The sequence below is a fragment of the Typopeltis vanoorti genome, chromosome 17 (genome assembly GCF_054136105.1).
Source record: "Typopeltis vanoorti isolate ZY-2024b chromosome 17, IOZ_Tvanoo_1.0, whole genome shotgun sequence".
Classification (NCBI taxonomy): Eukaryota; Metazoa; Arthropoda; class Arachnida; order Uropygi; family Thelyphonidae; genus Typopeltis; species Typopeltis vanoorti.
The window spans coordinates 50,727,477-50,741,094 of NC_143565.1; the positions used below are offsets into that span (position 1 = coordinate 50,727,477).

The 13,618-nt window shown below is 35.2% G+C and overlaps 1 protein-coding gene across 1 annotated transcript in view; it reads left to right on the forward strand.

The window, feature by feature from the left end:
* The window catches only part of NO66 (Bifunctional lysine-specific demethylase and histidyl-hydroxylase NO66), a 295,812-nt gene that overhangs the window by 139,228 nt on the left and 142,966 nt on the right, over positions 1 to 13,618 (forward strand). Inside the window, exon 9 of the mRNA XM_090407239.1 lies at positions 4,712 to 4,819. Coding sequence (XP_090263365.1) covers positions 4,712 to 4,819 — 108 coding nt within the window. The remainder of the gene's footprint in view (positions 1 to 4,711; positions 4,820 to 13,618) is intronic.

Consider the following 13,618-nt stretch of genomic DNA (forward strand, 5'->3'; position numbering starts at 1 on the left):
CAAGGAGAATACGCGTAGCGGTGATTTGTTCTCTTAATAGTGCTAAACTAGTACGATTATATATACGGAGAGCTTTCTGTGAAGTAAAACGGTGCTTAAATTTAACACAATTTAGGATTACCTTGTTATCTCGGAAGCGTTTTAGGAAGGTCAGATGATTTAGTTGTCTCGATATCTTCAACCTCATTTTGCCATGTTGGCGGGCCTTTCGTGAATCTCCATGGATGATCGTAATTCTAGTAGCAAGGCTTATACGTTGGTCATACATAACTGGTAATTAGCTTAAAGAATTAACAACGCATATAAAGGATTTTAATTAAAGGCAACTTTAATGAATAACTTCAATATTTCGGCAACGTCACATTGCCATCTTTAGGAATATAAAAATATGGTTTGTGCACGTAGGCACTAACAAAAGCAAATGAGGAAGAAGGCAAGAAACTAATATTGTTCCTAAAGTTCTAATGGTGCCTTCTGGTGGGCTAATTGGGTTGTCTTGGCCGTTGGGCTGAAGGTCTCATAATGTAAGTCTCCCAAATTTGGGGTAGTTTCATGCACCCAAATTTGTTGAGGTTTGGAACGTTTTTTAGAGCTGCTGATGATTCCTCGAATCATCAACAGCTCTAAAATCTTTCGTTCTTGAACTTGCTGCGGTGTATTATTTTAGTTTTCTTCTAACGATTTCTATTGCGGGTATCTAAGGCATGGTCTGCTAGCCCGGAGTGGCTGTACTGGTGAAACTGGATGTAGTCTTTGTGTTCTGAAATCTTGATATTTGCTGTCCTGCCTGTTTGGCCAAAGTAGGACAATTTTTATGTTCCTGAAGATGGCAATGTGACGTTGCCGAAATATTGAAGTTATTCATTAAAGTTGCCTTTAATTAATATCCTTTATATGCATTGTTAATTCCTTAAGCTAATTACCAGTTATGTATGACCAACGTATAAGCCTTGTTACTAGAATTACGATCATTCACAGAGATTCCATCGCACAAAAGACCTGCTAATACAGCAAAATGAGGTTGAAATATCGAGACAACTAAATCATCTGACTTTCCTAAAATGCTGCCGGGATAACAAGGTCATCCCAAATATTGTTAAATTTAAGCACCGTTTTACTTCACAGAAAGCCTCCCGTATTTATAATCGCACTAGCTTCGCCCTATTAAGAGAACAAATAACTGCTACGCGTGTTCTCCTTGCCGACGAAAACAAAACCTTACGGGTGGTAGAGAAAGAGCTTTCAGATATGCTCACCCATGATCTTTGGATGATTCTTTATGACGTCTCATGCGCTTCGGATACAAAAGAATTCGAAAAAATACGTAGCCCGCACTTGAAAAAATACGAAAACTTGGTAAAGAATTCTACTTCCCTACCACAGCCACCACTCAATAGAGTAGTCAACCTCTTGTCCGTAGTTTTAAAGCCCGAAGCACTCAACACACTTTCATGTGGCCACAATTTCGCACTAGCTCCCAAAAGAATACCTGCCGAGGAAATCATGATCTTAATAGAACGTGGGATTCACATCCTTCCTAACCTTATCGCCAACAACGTCAGACTGGATGTAGTCGGTGTTCTCACCAAAGCAAAACTTCCAAAAAACCAACTTATCCAAAGACGAATATGCAGGTCTACTAGAAGTGAAGAAAAACAAAATAATAGTAATCACCAAAGTGGATAAGGGAATGCCACTGTGGTTCTCAATCAAAAGGACTGCAAGGTAAGCTTAATGCTTTAGTATTAGACAGTACTGCCTACCTCCCTATTGAATATAATCCTACCAGCTCTCAGATCAGAACTCTCCACAGACTCCTTAAGAAAGTCTCTTCTTTGCCTGTAGAAGTCACTAACGAACTAAAACGTTATAACTCTACCCCCCCCCCCCCGGCCTCCTGATTATATGGACTCCCAAAAATACATAAACAAAATGTGCCATTACGTCCCATAGTGGATGGCATTGATTCCCCCCCACATATAAATTAGCCAAACATTTAGCCAAAACTCACACACTATACTGGCAACACACCATCACACATAAAAAAACTCAGCCCACTTTAAAGCCAGTATAGAAAGCCTCTCACTCCAACACACTGACATAATGGTCAGTTTTGATGTCTCCTTCCTATTCACTAATGTCCCACTCAAAGAAACCTTAAGAGTTCATCCAAGCCAAGTTTCCTCATGATATCTCAGCCCTATTTCAGTTCACAATGAACTCAGGCTATTTCGTTTGGCAAGGAAAATTCTACAAACAGATAGAGGGGACATCCATGGGTTCACAACTTTCCCCACCCTTGGCCAACTTCTTTATGGAAACCTTTGAAGAGAAAGCCTTAAACTCTGCCCCACAAAAACCCACTATTTGACTTCGATATGTGGATGATGTATTCGCTATTTGACCACATGGCTCAGATACACTCCTTCCTAACACACTTAAACAACGAACACCCCAGAGTCCAGTTCACCTTAGAAAAAGAGGAAAACAACACCCTCCCCTTCCTCGACACTTTAATCACTCGCCAGCCTGATGGATCTTAGGTTTTCTCTGTTTACAGAAAACCCACCCATATAGGCAGATACATTCACCAGCAATTCCTCCCCCCTCACAACAATATGGGGTTATAAAAACACTATATAATGGCAAAATTAATCTGCTCAGATGACGATGTCCTAACTACTGAACTAAACCACATCCTCAACACTTTCTTAGTCAATGGCTATAATCCCCAAAAAATCCAAAGAAATACTAAAACCAGTAAACCACACCCCACCCTCCACAATAAAGATTACACTAAATCTATCACCATCCTCTACATCCGAGGCACCTCTGAGAAAATAACCAATATCCTGAAAAAAATATGACCTGACTTCTTGTTATAGACCATATAAAAAGTTGGCACCCCTTATCTGCTCTACCAAAGACCAACCACTTCCTCTAGACCTACCTGGTGTATACCAGGTCGCTTGCAGCTGCAAATTGTCCTACTTTGGCCAAATAGGCATCACAGCAAATATCAAGATTTCAGAACACAAAGACTACATCCGGTTTCACCAGTACAGCCACTCTGGGCTGGCAGACCGTGCCTTAGATACCCATCATAGAATTCGTTGGAAGAAAACTAAAATAATACACCACAGCAAGTTCAAGTACGAAAGATTATTCAAGGAATCATCAGCAACTCTAAAAAATGTTTCAAACCTCAACAAATTTGGTTGCATGAAACTACCCCAAATTTGGGAGACTTACGTTATGAGAACTTCAGCCCAACGGCCAAGACAACCCAATCAGCCCACCAGATGGCACCATTAGGACTTTAGGAACAATATTAGTTTCTTGCCTTCTTCCTCATTTGCTTTTGTTAGTGCCTACGTGCACACACGATATTTTTATGTTCCTAAAGATAGCAATGTGACGTTGCCGAAATATTGAAGTTATTCATTAAAGTTGCGTTTAATTAATATCCTTTATATGCGTTGTTAATTCCTTAAGCTAATTTCCAGTTTTGTATGACCAATGTATTAGCTTTGCTACTAGAATTGGATGTAAGCTGTTGAGGTGACTGAAGAAGGAGTCTGATGTGTCTGGGCCCTGAGGCCAAATAGGGAACACATCATCAACATATCTTAGTCAGATAGAAGGTTTGAGATTCTGTGGCTCGTTTTTCAAAATCCTCCATATAAAAATTGGCAAGCAGATAGAGGGAACCTGTTGCAGTTCCCTCTATCTGCTTGTAGATTTTGTTCTTCCAAGAAAAATACCCAGAATTGATGGCAAAGGAAAAGAGATCTAAGAAGTCAGAAGGAAAAACTTTTTCTAAGAGTGTTAAGGTATCAATTAAGGGGATATTGGTAAACAATGAGGAGATGTCAAATCTTACCAATATGTCTGTGTTATTTAAGGTTAAATTTTCTATGAGGGTTTTAAAATGGGTAGAGTTTTTTATATAGGATGTGGAAGTCCAGTAAGGGGGTGGGGAGTCAGAGAGTTGGCCAGTTGTTTTGACAGTTTGTAGCACGGTGCATTAGTGGCATCTACTATAGGTCTTAGTGTTGAATTGGGTTTGTGGATTTTTGGTAAGCCGTATATTCGGGGGTGGGAGACGGGAACAGAAAGGCTTGAGTTTTTTCACGATGTCTGGGGGCCAGGAGGATACTTTTTAAAGTAAGTTTTTTAATTTTTTAATTTGTGTTTTTGTGGGGTCTTGTTCTAGCAGGGTGTAGGTTGAGTGATCTCAGAGGATAATTCCCATTTTTCGATTGTATTCCATGGCATTAAGCTTCCATTAAGTGTTCTTAAGCTTCCAACATGATGTCCTCGCAGCACTTAAGCCTCTACACATGGATAGCTAATATGGTTAGTTTCACCATTCCCATTATAACTAATTCACTGAAAGTTGTAATGACATTTGCTGTTGTTATTACTTATAACTTATTATAGTATAAACTGTGAGAGTTTACATTGTAATAACTTAAACAAAAATCATTAGCCCTTTACACCCCAAATATTCGTTCTCTTAAATGAAAATTAATTACCAAATGGCACATGATTATAAATATAAATATATAATCAAAATATAAATATAAAAATTCATAGTTATATTTCTCATCTTTGCAGGTGGTTCAGATAATAAGAGCCATTGTATGTCCTGTAGACTAGAGTTTGGAGTTTTCTGTTTTTATAGAAAGTTAATTATTTTCCATTCTAGGTATTTAACACCACCTGGTTCACAAGGATTTGCACCTCATTATGATGACATAGAGGCCTTTGTTTTACAGCTGGAAGGTAGAAAGCTGTGGAAATTATATAATCCTATGTGAGTAACATAGTAATAATAATTGTTACTGTTTTCCAATATTACTCATTAATTAAGGTTTACAATACTGTGCCAATAATTTGTTTTATTGCCTTTTTTAACGTAAATTTTATCCCCTTTTATTTTTAACACAAGTTACTTCCACTACAGCATTTCATTATCTGTTTTTCAATGCAGGGTTGGAAAAAAAGCTTTAATTTAGATTCTAGATGATTTTCATTGTCAGATATTAATCATCACTTTGCTTATTGGCAGTCTGCATACTATTGCATGCTTATTGGAGTTCTGCTAATACAGATTGCGTTCATTCAGACAATAGCATCCAGAGATACTATTGTCTGCATTAATAAAGTTGTTGGAATGCACAGTCATCAGCTAAGAATCTTCTGCACTTTATCATATGCTATATGCTTTTTTTTTTTTTACTTCAAGATTTACAAAACTAGAAATCCTTGCTATACTCATTTAGTTTTTCCTCTGATCTTAAGATAAAAATTAGGTCCAGACAATCCATATTTGTTCTGAACCTATATATGTCCTGAAACACTTGCAGGTAAATTGCTCTAATTTCCATATTCAGTTTTATTTCCTTCCTTACTATAGATAATACAATGGGAGCTCTACTCCAGTTGTCTGGGGCTCAGAACCATGGGTTATAATTACTATAAAGCTTAAAAAAAAAATCCCTCTTTTTGAATTGGATATCACATATTCCATCAATCTGCACATTTCAAGTTTCTAATGTATCTTCTTCATCTCCATTTGGGGTCCAAATGGAGATGAAGATGATTTGGGGCCAGAGGATATAAAAGCATTATTGACTGTATAATGGTGGGTGAAAAACTAAAGAAGATGGTAAGAAATTGCAGAGTATACAGAGGGTGCAATATTGACTCAGACCGTTATTTATTAATCAGTACTATTAAGATCTCGAACCAGAGAAATAGAAACAATGCTAGAACACAAACAAAAAAAAACAGAAGCAATTTAACATAGAACTGTTACAGCAAGATAATATCAGAGAACAAAGAAGACTTACAAATCATACAAAGAAAATAAATGAAGATACAGACTTAGAAAATGAATGACAAAACATTAAGCAAATAGTAAAACAAGTAGCATATGAAGCCATAGGAACAAAACTGCATAGAAAAGGGAAAGGACTCAGAACCTGGAACTCAGAAATGGAATCTTTAATCAGAAAGAAGAAAAAAAAAGAAATGTACCTTAACTGGTTAAACGACAGAACCATAGGAAATGAAATAGAATATAAAAGAATCAGAGCAATAAAAAGATGAGAAACCAGGAAAATCAGAAGACAAGACTGGGAAAAATTTGTATCAAGAGTAAAGCATGACATAAATGGACCTCAACTAAATAGCTATAAAATCATTAAAAAAATGACTCAAGAAACAAAGGATAATCTACAAATAGAAGGCCCCTCCACAAAAGAATGGACCAATCACTACACGGAGCTTCTAAACAATAATAATCAAATTGAAATAAAACAAGTAATAAGTCAAGAAACAAATGACGAACCAGTACTTTTAAATGATCTAAAGAAAATATTTAAAAAAACTAAAAAATAGAAAAGCTACAGGAGATGATGGAATAAATTCAGAACTATACAAATACAGCTCTAAACCATTTCATCTCATCTTCCTTTTACCCTCTTTTGCCTTGCGGTGTTGAGGGTTTATTAATCATCGGACCTCAAACCGTTCACAGGATAAGGTGGTCAGGCCTACGCCCCGGTATATCCTATGTCCATAGTGTTGAGCTCTCAAGGCCGGTTTGCCTGCTTTGCAGGATGAAAAACCCCAGGATAAATTGGGGGAAAAACCCTACTGTTCATGCCCAAGACTGGCTAACTTGGCTATGGCTGAGGAAGATCCTTCAGCTCCTCACATCACCGATGGGAATCGAACCTAAACCATTTCAATTACAATTAATTAAATTCCTAAACAGAATATGGGAAGAATGAACCATCTCACAAGAATGGAAGACAGCAATAGTCATAAACATATTCAAAAAAGGAAACAGAAAGGATTGCTGAACCTACAGAGGAATACCCTTATTAAATATGTGCTATAAAATATATCTAGATATAATTAAAATTAAGTTAACACCATGAGCTGAGGAAATTATTGGAGAAGAACAATGCAGCTTTAGGAAAGAAAGATCCTTCCTGGATCAAATCACAGAACAAAATTAATCAATGTACTGTGTGAATTGAAAGCTCCACCTCAAACCACAAAAGCAGTAGCAAATATAATGGAAGAAAGTTATATTAAAATTAAAATTAATAATGAAACAACCAAAAAAATTAAAATCAATAGAGGTCTCATTCAAAGAAGTGAATTATCACCAATATTCTTCAATATATGTATGGAAAAAATTTCAAGAGAGTGGAGGAAAAACAAAATCAAATTTGTTTGCTGACGATCAAGTTATTTTTGCTGATTATGAAGACCAATTACAGAAAAATTACACATATTGAACAAAACGTATGACATAAAAATCTCAATAAATAAAGCGAAATCTATAGCATTTCAAGGTAAAGAAATTAAAAGATGCAAACCAGTCATCCACAACAAAATAATAAAACAAGTGAACAAATTTAAATATCTAGGAAAAATTACATAAGCTCCAATGGAGAAATCGACATTGTATATAAAAAACAGTAATTCCTAGCAGTCATTGTAACTTTGAACAGACACTTCAATAAACAGATGTCTAGAACAACCCAAATAAAACTATATATAATAATAGCCAAACCAATTCTGAAATATGGCAATGAAACATGGACTTGGGGGAGAACGAGATAAAAGACAAGCGGAAGCTGCAGAAATGAAGTTCCTAAGACCGCTTGCAGGCTATAAAAGAATAGGCAAGATAAGAAATGAAGAAATAAGAAAACAGTTATCCATAATTAACATAACAGAAGACTTCACAAACTATAGAAGTGGAAAAACCATATAGAAAGAATGAATGAGGACAAATGGCCAAATATTGCCTGGAAATATAAACCAAAGGGACATCAATCAAAAGGAAGACCCAGGAGGAGATGGGCAGAAGATTTTTCAAACCCTTGAAAGTGTTACAGGCAAACAGTTGCCTAATATGCGAAGCCAAGAAGAAGAATTACTGAAAAACTAAAAAAAAAATCCCTATTTTTGAATTGGATATCACATATTCCATCAGCCTCTGCACATTTCAAGTTTTTAATGTCTCTTCTTCATTTCCATTTGGGGTCCAAACAGGGCTTCTCCATCCCAGCTTATACTCACCTACAGGAAGTGGATTCTGTTAAGCCAAGTAACCTACTGAAAGGTTGGAAAAGGTTGGATCAAAGCCTGGTGGGAACTTAGGCCGGTGAAGAATAGATGAGTATTGGAGTTCTCGATAGGAGTAATGTTCTAGTGCTATACTGGAAGAAGTCTTTATTAGCTAGATGTTATCAGTACAGGACTGAACCTAAAAGATGGGCGGAAAAAACAATTTTTGGTCAACTGTACCATCCGCAGTCTCAGTAACTTAAGCTGCAATCAAATATCCCACTTCTTCTGGTCAGAAGAAGTGGGATATTTGACTGAAAGGTGTTATCTTTTCAGAAGTATTGGCTCTAGTCCTGCACAGCTCTTGTAAGACAAATCAAGGTGGTGGTGGTGTGACCTTTAGAGCAGGAGTGTTAAGAATGTTGCAGAAGATGGTTGGTGAAGCCATCACAGAAATATTTGACTTTGTGTATTGGAACATCCACCATGAGAACTTTGGCTAAGTGCCTTGAAGTAGACTTTCTTCCGAAAATGATTGCTAAAATTTGATTTTCTGGTAATATGTGAAGCAAAAAGATGAGCTACCTAGACTGAAATGGAATAATTACCAGTTTTTGTCAAGTGAATCACATTCAGGAATATGTTGGAGTGGGATTATTAATTTGGACCAAAACAAATTAAACATGTCTTATCTTGCAACATTTTATCAAAAAGAGTCAAGTGGACCAAACAGGGGGGGGGGGTTTCTCCATTGCATCACTTTTTCCCAGCTGCTGATAAAACAATAGAAGATTTTACAGGCATATAGAAGATAGCTTAAAAGACAAAAGCAAGTGTATATATGTATGGAGATTTCAATGCCAAAATTGGTAAAGGGGCCAGACTGGAGAGTGAAGGTGGTCTGAAAAGTTCTCAGCCTAACCAGCGATGCTCCAGCACCATTGTTCCATCCCTGTAGTGATTCTCAGTAAGACTGCAAAATACCCCTCTACGGCTGCAATCACCTCTTGATTCGAAGAAAAACGCTGACCAGTGAGGAAGAGTTTTAGTTTTGGGAACAGATTGAAGTCAGAGGGAACAAAATCTGGGTAATAGGGTGGATGTTCCAACAATTCATAGTGCAGATCCCTTAATTTCCTCATTGCCAAAATGCCTTTGTGGACAGGTGCATTGTCCTGATGAAACATGATTTTTTTCTTCTGCAAACTGAGTCTTTTCCCACGAATTTTTTCCTCTAGTCTGGTTAAAAGATCAGAATAATATTCCTTGGTTATTGTTTTAACATTTTCAAGATAATTAATAAACAAAACGCCTTTAGCATCCCGAAACACCAATGCCATGACTTTTCCTGCTGATGGATCTGACTTTGTATTCTTTGACACTGAACAACTGGCTTCTGTCCACTGTTTGGATTCTGGTGTGTAATGGTGAATCCAAGTCTCATCCATAGTAATAATTCTACGCACAAAATCAGTTTTATTCTTGTTAAAGTGCTGCAAGTACTATTCAGGATTTTCACGCGAGTGCATTTTTGATCTGTTGTGAGCAAGCGAGGCACCCATCTTCCGCAAAACTTTTTCGTATGTAATTCTTCATGCAAAATATATCCTACACGTTCTTTTGAAATACCTATAGTCTCAGCAATTTCATGCACTTTGACTCGACAGTCATCCAATACTATATCTTGCACTTGATCAATGATTTCTGGTGTTACAGTTTGTATTACAGTTATTGTTACAGATGAAGATGTAAGATATTTGTTACCTTGAAGATGATCCACGTCTTTCATGTGGATCATCTTCAAGGCTGGTATGGCCATGTTTAAAATCGGCAGCCCATTTCTTAAATGTCAAAAATGAAGGAGAAGAGTGCCCATAAACTTTTCTGAACTTCGAATGAATTTCTTTTGCCGTTAAACCTTCTTTTACAAAAAAATTTTTTATAACTGCACGATACTTAATTTTTATCCATTTCAAGGGATACAGACAACACTTTTGCTTCAGACAGCTGTATAAAACAAACTACTTGATAGAATGATTTGCATTTTCACATGGATGCTTATGATAGATGTACCAACTTAGTAAAAAAAATCTCTTACCGATAGTGTTTCCATGTATGGTCAAGAACTTTTCAGACCACCCTCGTATGTGTACTGAGTGAACAAGGCTCATACCTAAATTATTTCTATTCCTCAGGTACCTGAGGAATAGAAATAATCTAAAACCATTCTCACCCATAAAAAAAGACAAAAAAGAAAATATTGACAACTATATACCAATGTTTCCAGTCCCACCTCTATAACACATTCAAAAGACCCTGTGTGTTAAGGCTTAATTGCTGGGAGGACATCTTGTTGGAAGTTTTAATGGAATATTTACAGCACTAGGAAAGGATTAGAAACACTAATTTTATTGTTTCATTCACCGAGATGAAATATTGGAAGCATTAAAATTAGTTTTTAATCCTTTCCTAGTGCTGTAAATATTATATTAAACCTTCAACAAGATATCAAAAGAACCATACTAAATGGAATCAAAAACACTATGGAAATAGCAAAGAGCAAGCAGGATTCTCTGCAATAGGCCATATACAAAAAATTAACCAATTGAAAAATGAAGGGCATATCTTCCACTTTGCTATTTATTGATTTCAAAAAGATATTTGACACCATCATTGTTGACCATTTTCTGTGCACTGCTGGACGAAGGCCTCCCACACAGTCCTCCATTCTGTCTTATCTTGAGCTTTTCTATTCCACTGAATTCCAGCCATCTCTTTAATCTCATCCTCCCACCTTCTCTTTGGTCTTCCTGTATCTCTTTCCATCTCTGGGATACCAACAGATATGAACTTTGTCCATTTTTGAGTGTTAATTTGTGCAATGTGATCTGCTCGTTGCCATTTGGAGCTTTTAATTGGCTGTATATGACTCATGAATTGATGAATTTTTTAGTCAAAGTCCACATTTCACTAGTAGTGAAATGTGGATATATGTCATGACTGGAAGTGTATACCGCTGCCAATTTTTTCTCTTAAGGGAGATTTGGGATGTCTCCTTTGAGTGCTTCGCAATGTTTTCCAAAAGCTATTGAACAAAGTTGATGAGTTCTTCATGTAATTTCTTCCTCACAGCTTCTATTGTGCCCTAGATAAACATAAGAAGTTACTATATCAGTTTCTCAGTATTCCATATGTATTGGATTTTTGGTAATGTATTTATTATACATTATTTTTGTTTTGTCTTTGTTTATATTTAATCCTTTCTTTTTACTTTCAGCATTCATTGATTGTTTGTTAAAGTTCTTCTGCAGAGTTTCCTGAAAGAACATTATCATCAATTTACTGATGATAGTAAGAGAACATTGTCATCAGTAAATTGTGATTTAGTTTTTTCCCATTTATTATAATTCTTCTTTTTTCATTCCAGATTTTTAAAATTTTCTTTTAGGGCTGCTGTCAATAATTTTTATGAAATGGCATCTCCTGTTTAATTCCTTTTTTCTTTTTTTTTTTTTTTTAAATTGGAAATTCCATATTTGTTCCTGATCTTATAGAGGCAGTTGAATTTCCATATATGTGTATACAGGTAATCCTCGTGTAACGTGGATGTTAGGTTCCTTAGAAATGCCGTGTTATATAAATCACGTTATGCGAGACTAAGATCACATAGAAAAAGTAGGGTTATGCTCCGAAATCCTTTTTTATATATATATATATATATATATATATATAAACAATGGCATATACAACAAAAATAGATTTTTATTTAATTGGGGTAATTCATGTAAGTTAAAAAAACATATAAACTATGAAACAAATACAGTACTATAAAATTATAAGTTACAAGTTGTACGTGTACAATTTGAAATTTTTATTTAAGTGCAAAGCACGTTGCTCTCGTACATGAGCAATGCTCTTTGCATTTACTGTTGACACAGCAATAACGCTGTCTCAGATTTTATGTTCATTTTGTTTAATTGTTCGAACTATAGATTCATTTAAATTCCAAGTCCTTACAACTCATGGTTTTTTCTCCATTTTTCAACTGATCCAAGATTTTAATTTTTTTTCTTTGAGTGAAATTAATTTTCTTTTCAATGTTGGTTTTTTTCGTTTGTTGCAGTTTCAATGGCCATTAGTATAAAAATAATTTTTTTTTTACATAAAAAAAAACATTACATATTAATTATGTATGTAACTCACCAGAAAATAAAGTGCTCAGCTTGAGATTAACAAACTTATGATTTTTAATGCACTTTCCTGGCAGAAAACAAAGACAATTTTCAACAATAAACACTTTATATGATAAACAGTTGACATACATGCGTGCTAAAGGGTATTTCTTCTAATATAAATTCACTACTTATAACTAGATGCGTGATAAGGGCAGACAAATTTAACGAAGATAAAATTTAGTTTTTTAGTAGCGCGGTGAAAATTATATGTAAAGATAAAGGGTTATTACAGTTTGCAGACCACGTTATATGAGGGGTTACCTGTATATATGACTTAAATACATTATTATATGTTTTTTAATCTCTTGATTTTTTTTAGCACTTCTAAAATAGTTAATGCCTAAATCGAATCAAATGCCTTTTCAAAATTAATAAAAGGCCAGACTTAAGAGTTATTGGTGTTCATTTGTCTTTCAAAGATTGTCTTATTGCATATATTTGAACAATGGTGTTATAATTTTTTTCTGAACCCTGCTAGTTCTGGAGATTAGCAAAAATCTAGTTTGTTCCAGATTTCATAAATTAATAGTGTCATTTACTTTTCATCAGTTTCTGTCTTTCCCATCTTTTGTTGATAAGATTTTGATTTCACTAATCTCTGATTACTGTCTATATTGAATCTATTTATTATATGTGTCTTGAGCAATATATTTTCTGTTTGTTAAAATATAGTCTAGACTCCCCATTTGCACTTCTCCATGTTCCATTTCTGATTTTTTGAAGATGAAAGTATTTGTTATGTAACCCTCTGCTTTCAGCAATTTGTATTATTCTTTCTTCATTTGCATTCCTCTGACCCAGTCTGTATTTTCCAATTGTTACATGTTCATTGCTTTCACCTACTTCAGCATTAGTCTCTTGTCAAAATTGTAAAGTATGTGTTATTGCTATTTTGTAGTTGGTTTCATTTAGTAGTAACAATTGATAACATGATGCAGTTTTCCAGATGCTAAAAGATCAGAGCATTAAACAATCATATATCATGTTAATACATACCATATGTAAAGGCAGTAAAGCCCAGATTAACTCTTTTTAATGAACCTCAAAATATCCCTCTAGGGAAAGGAGTAAAAATACAAAACTGGATGGAGGTTTAAATAAAAATGGAGAGAATCTTAAAATACTCCTGTTTGCTGATGATGTGGTTCTCATGTGTCATGAACCATCTGAACTAGAAATGTCAAATGAAATAGATTTGCGGTGTAGAAAGTAGGATTACAAATACACCCTGACAAGATAAAATGGATGAAAAATGAATACTGCTATGTTTTTCCAATCATATTGAA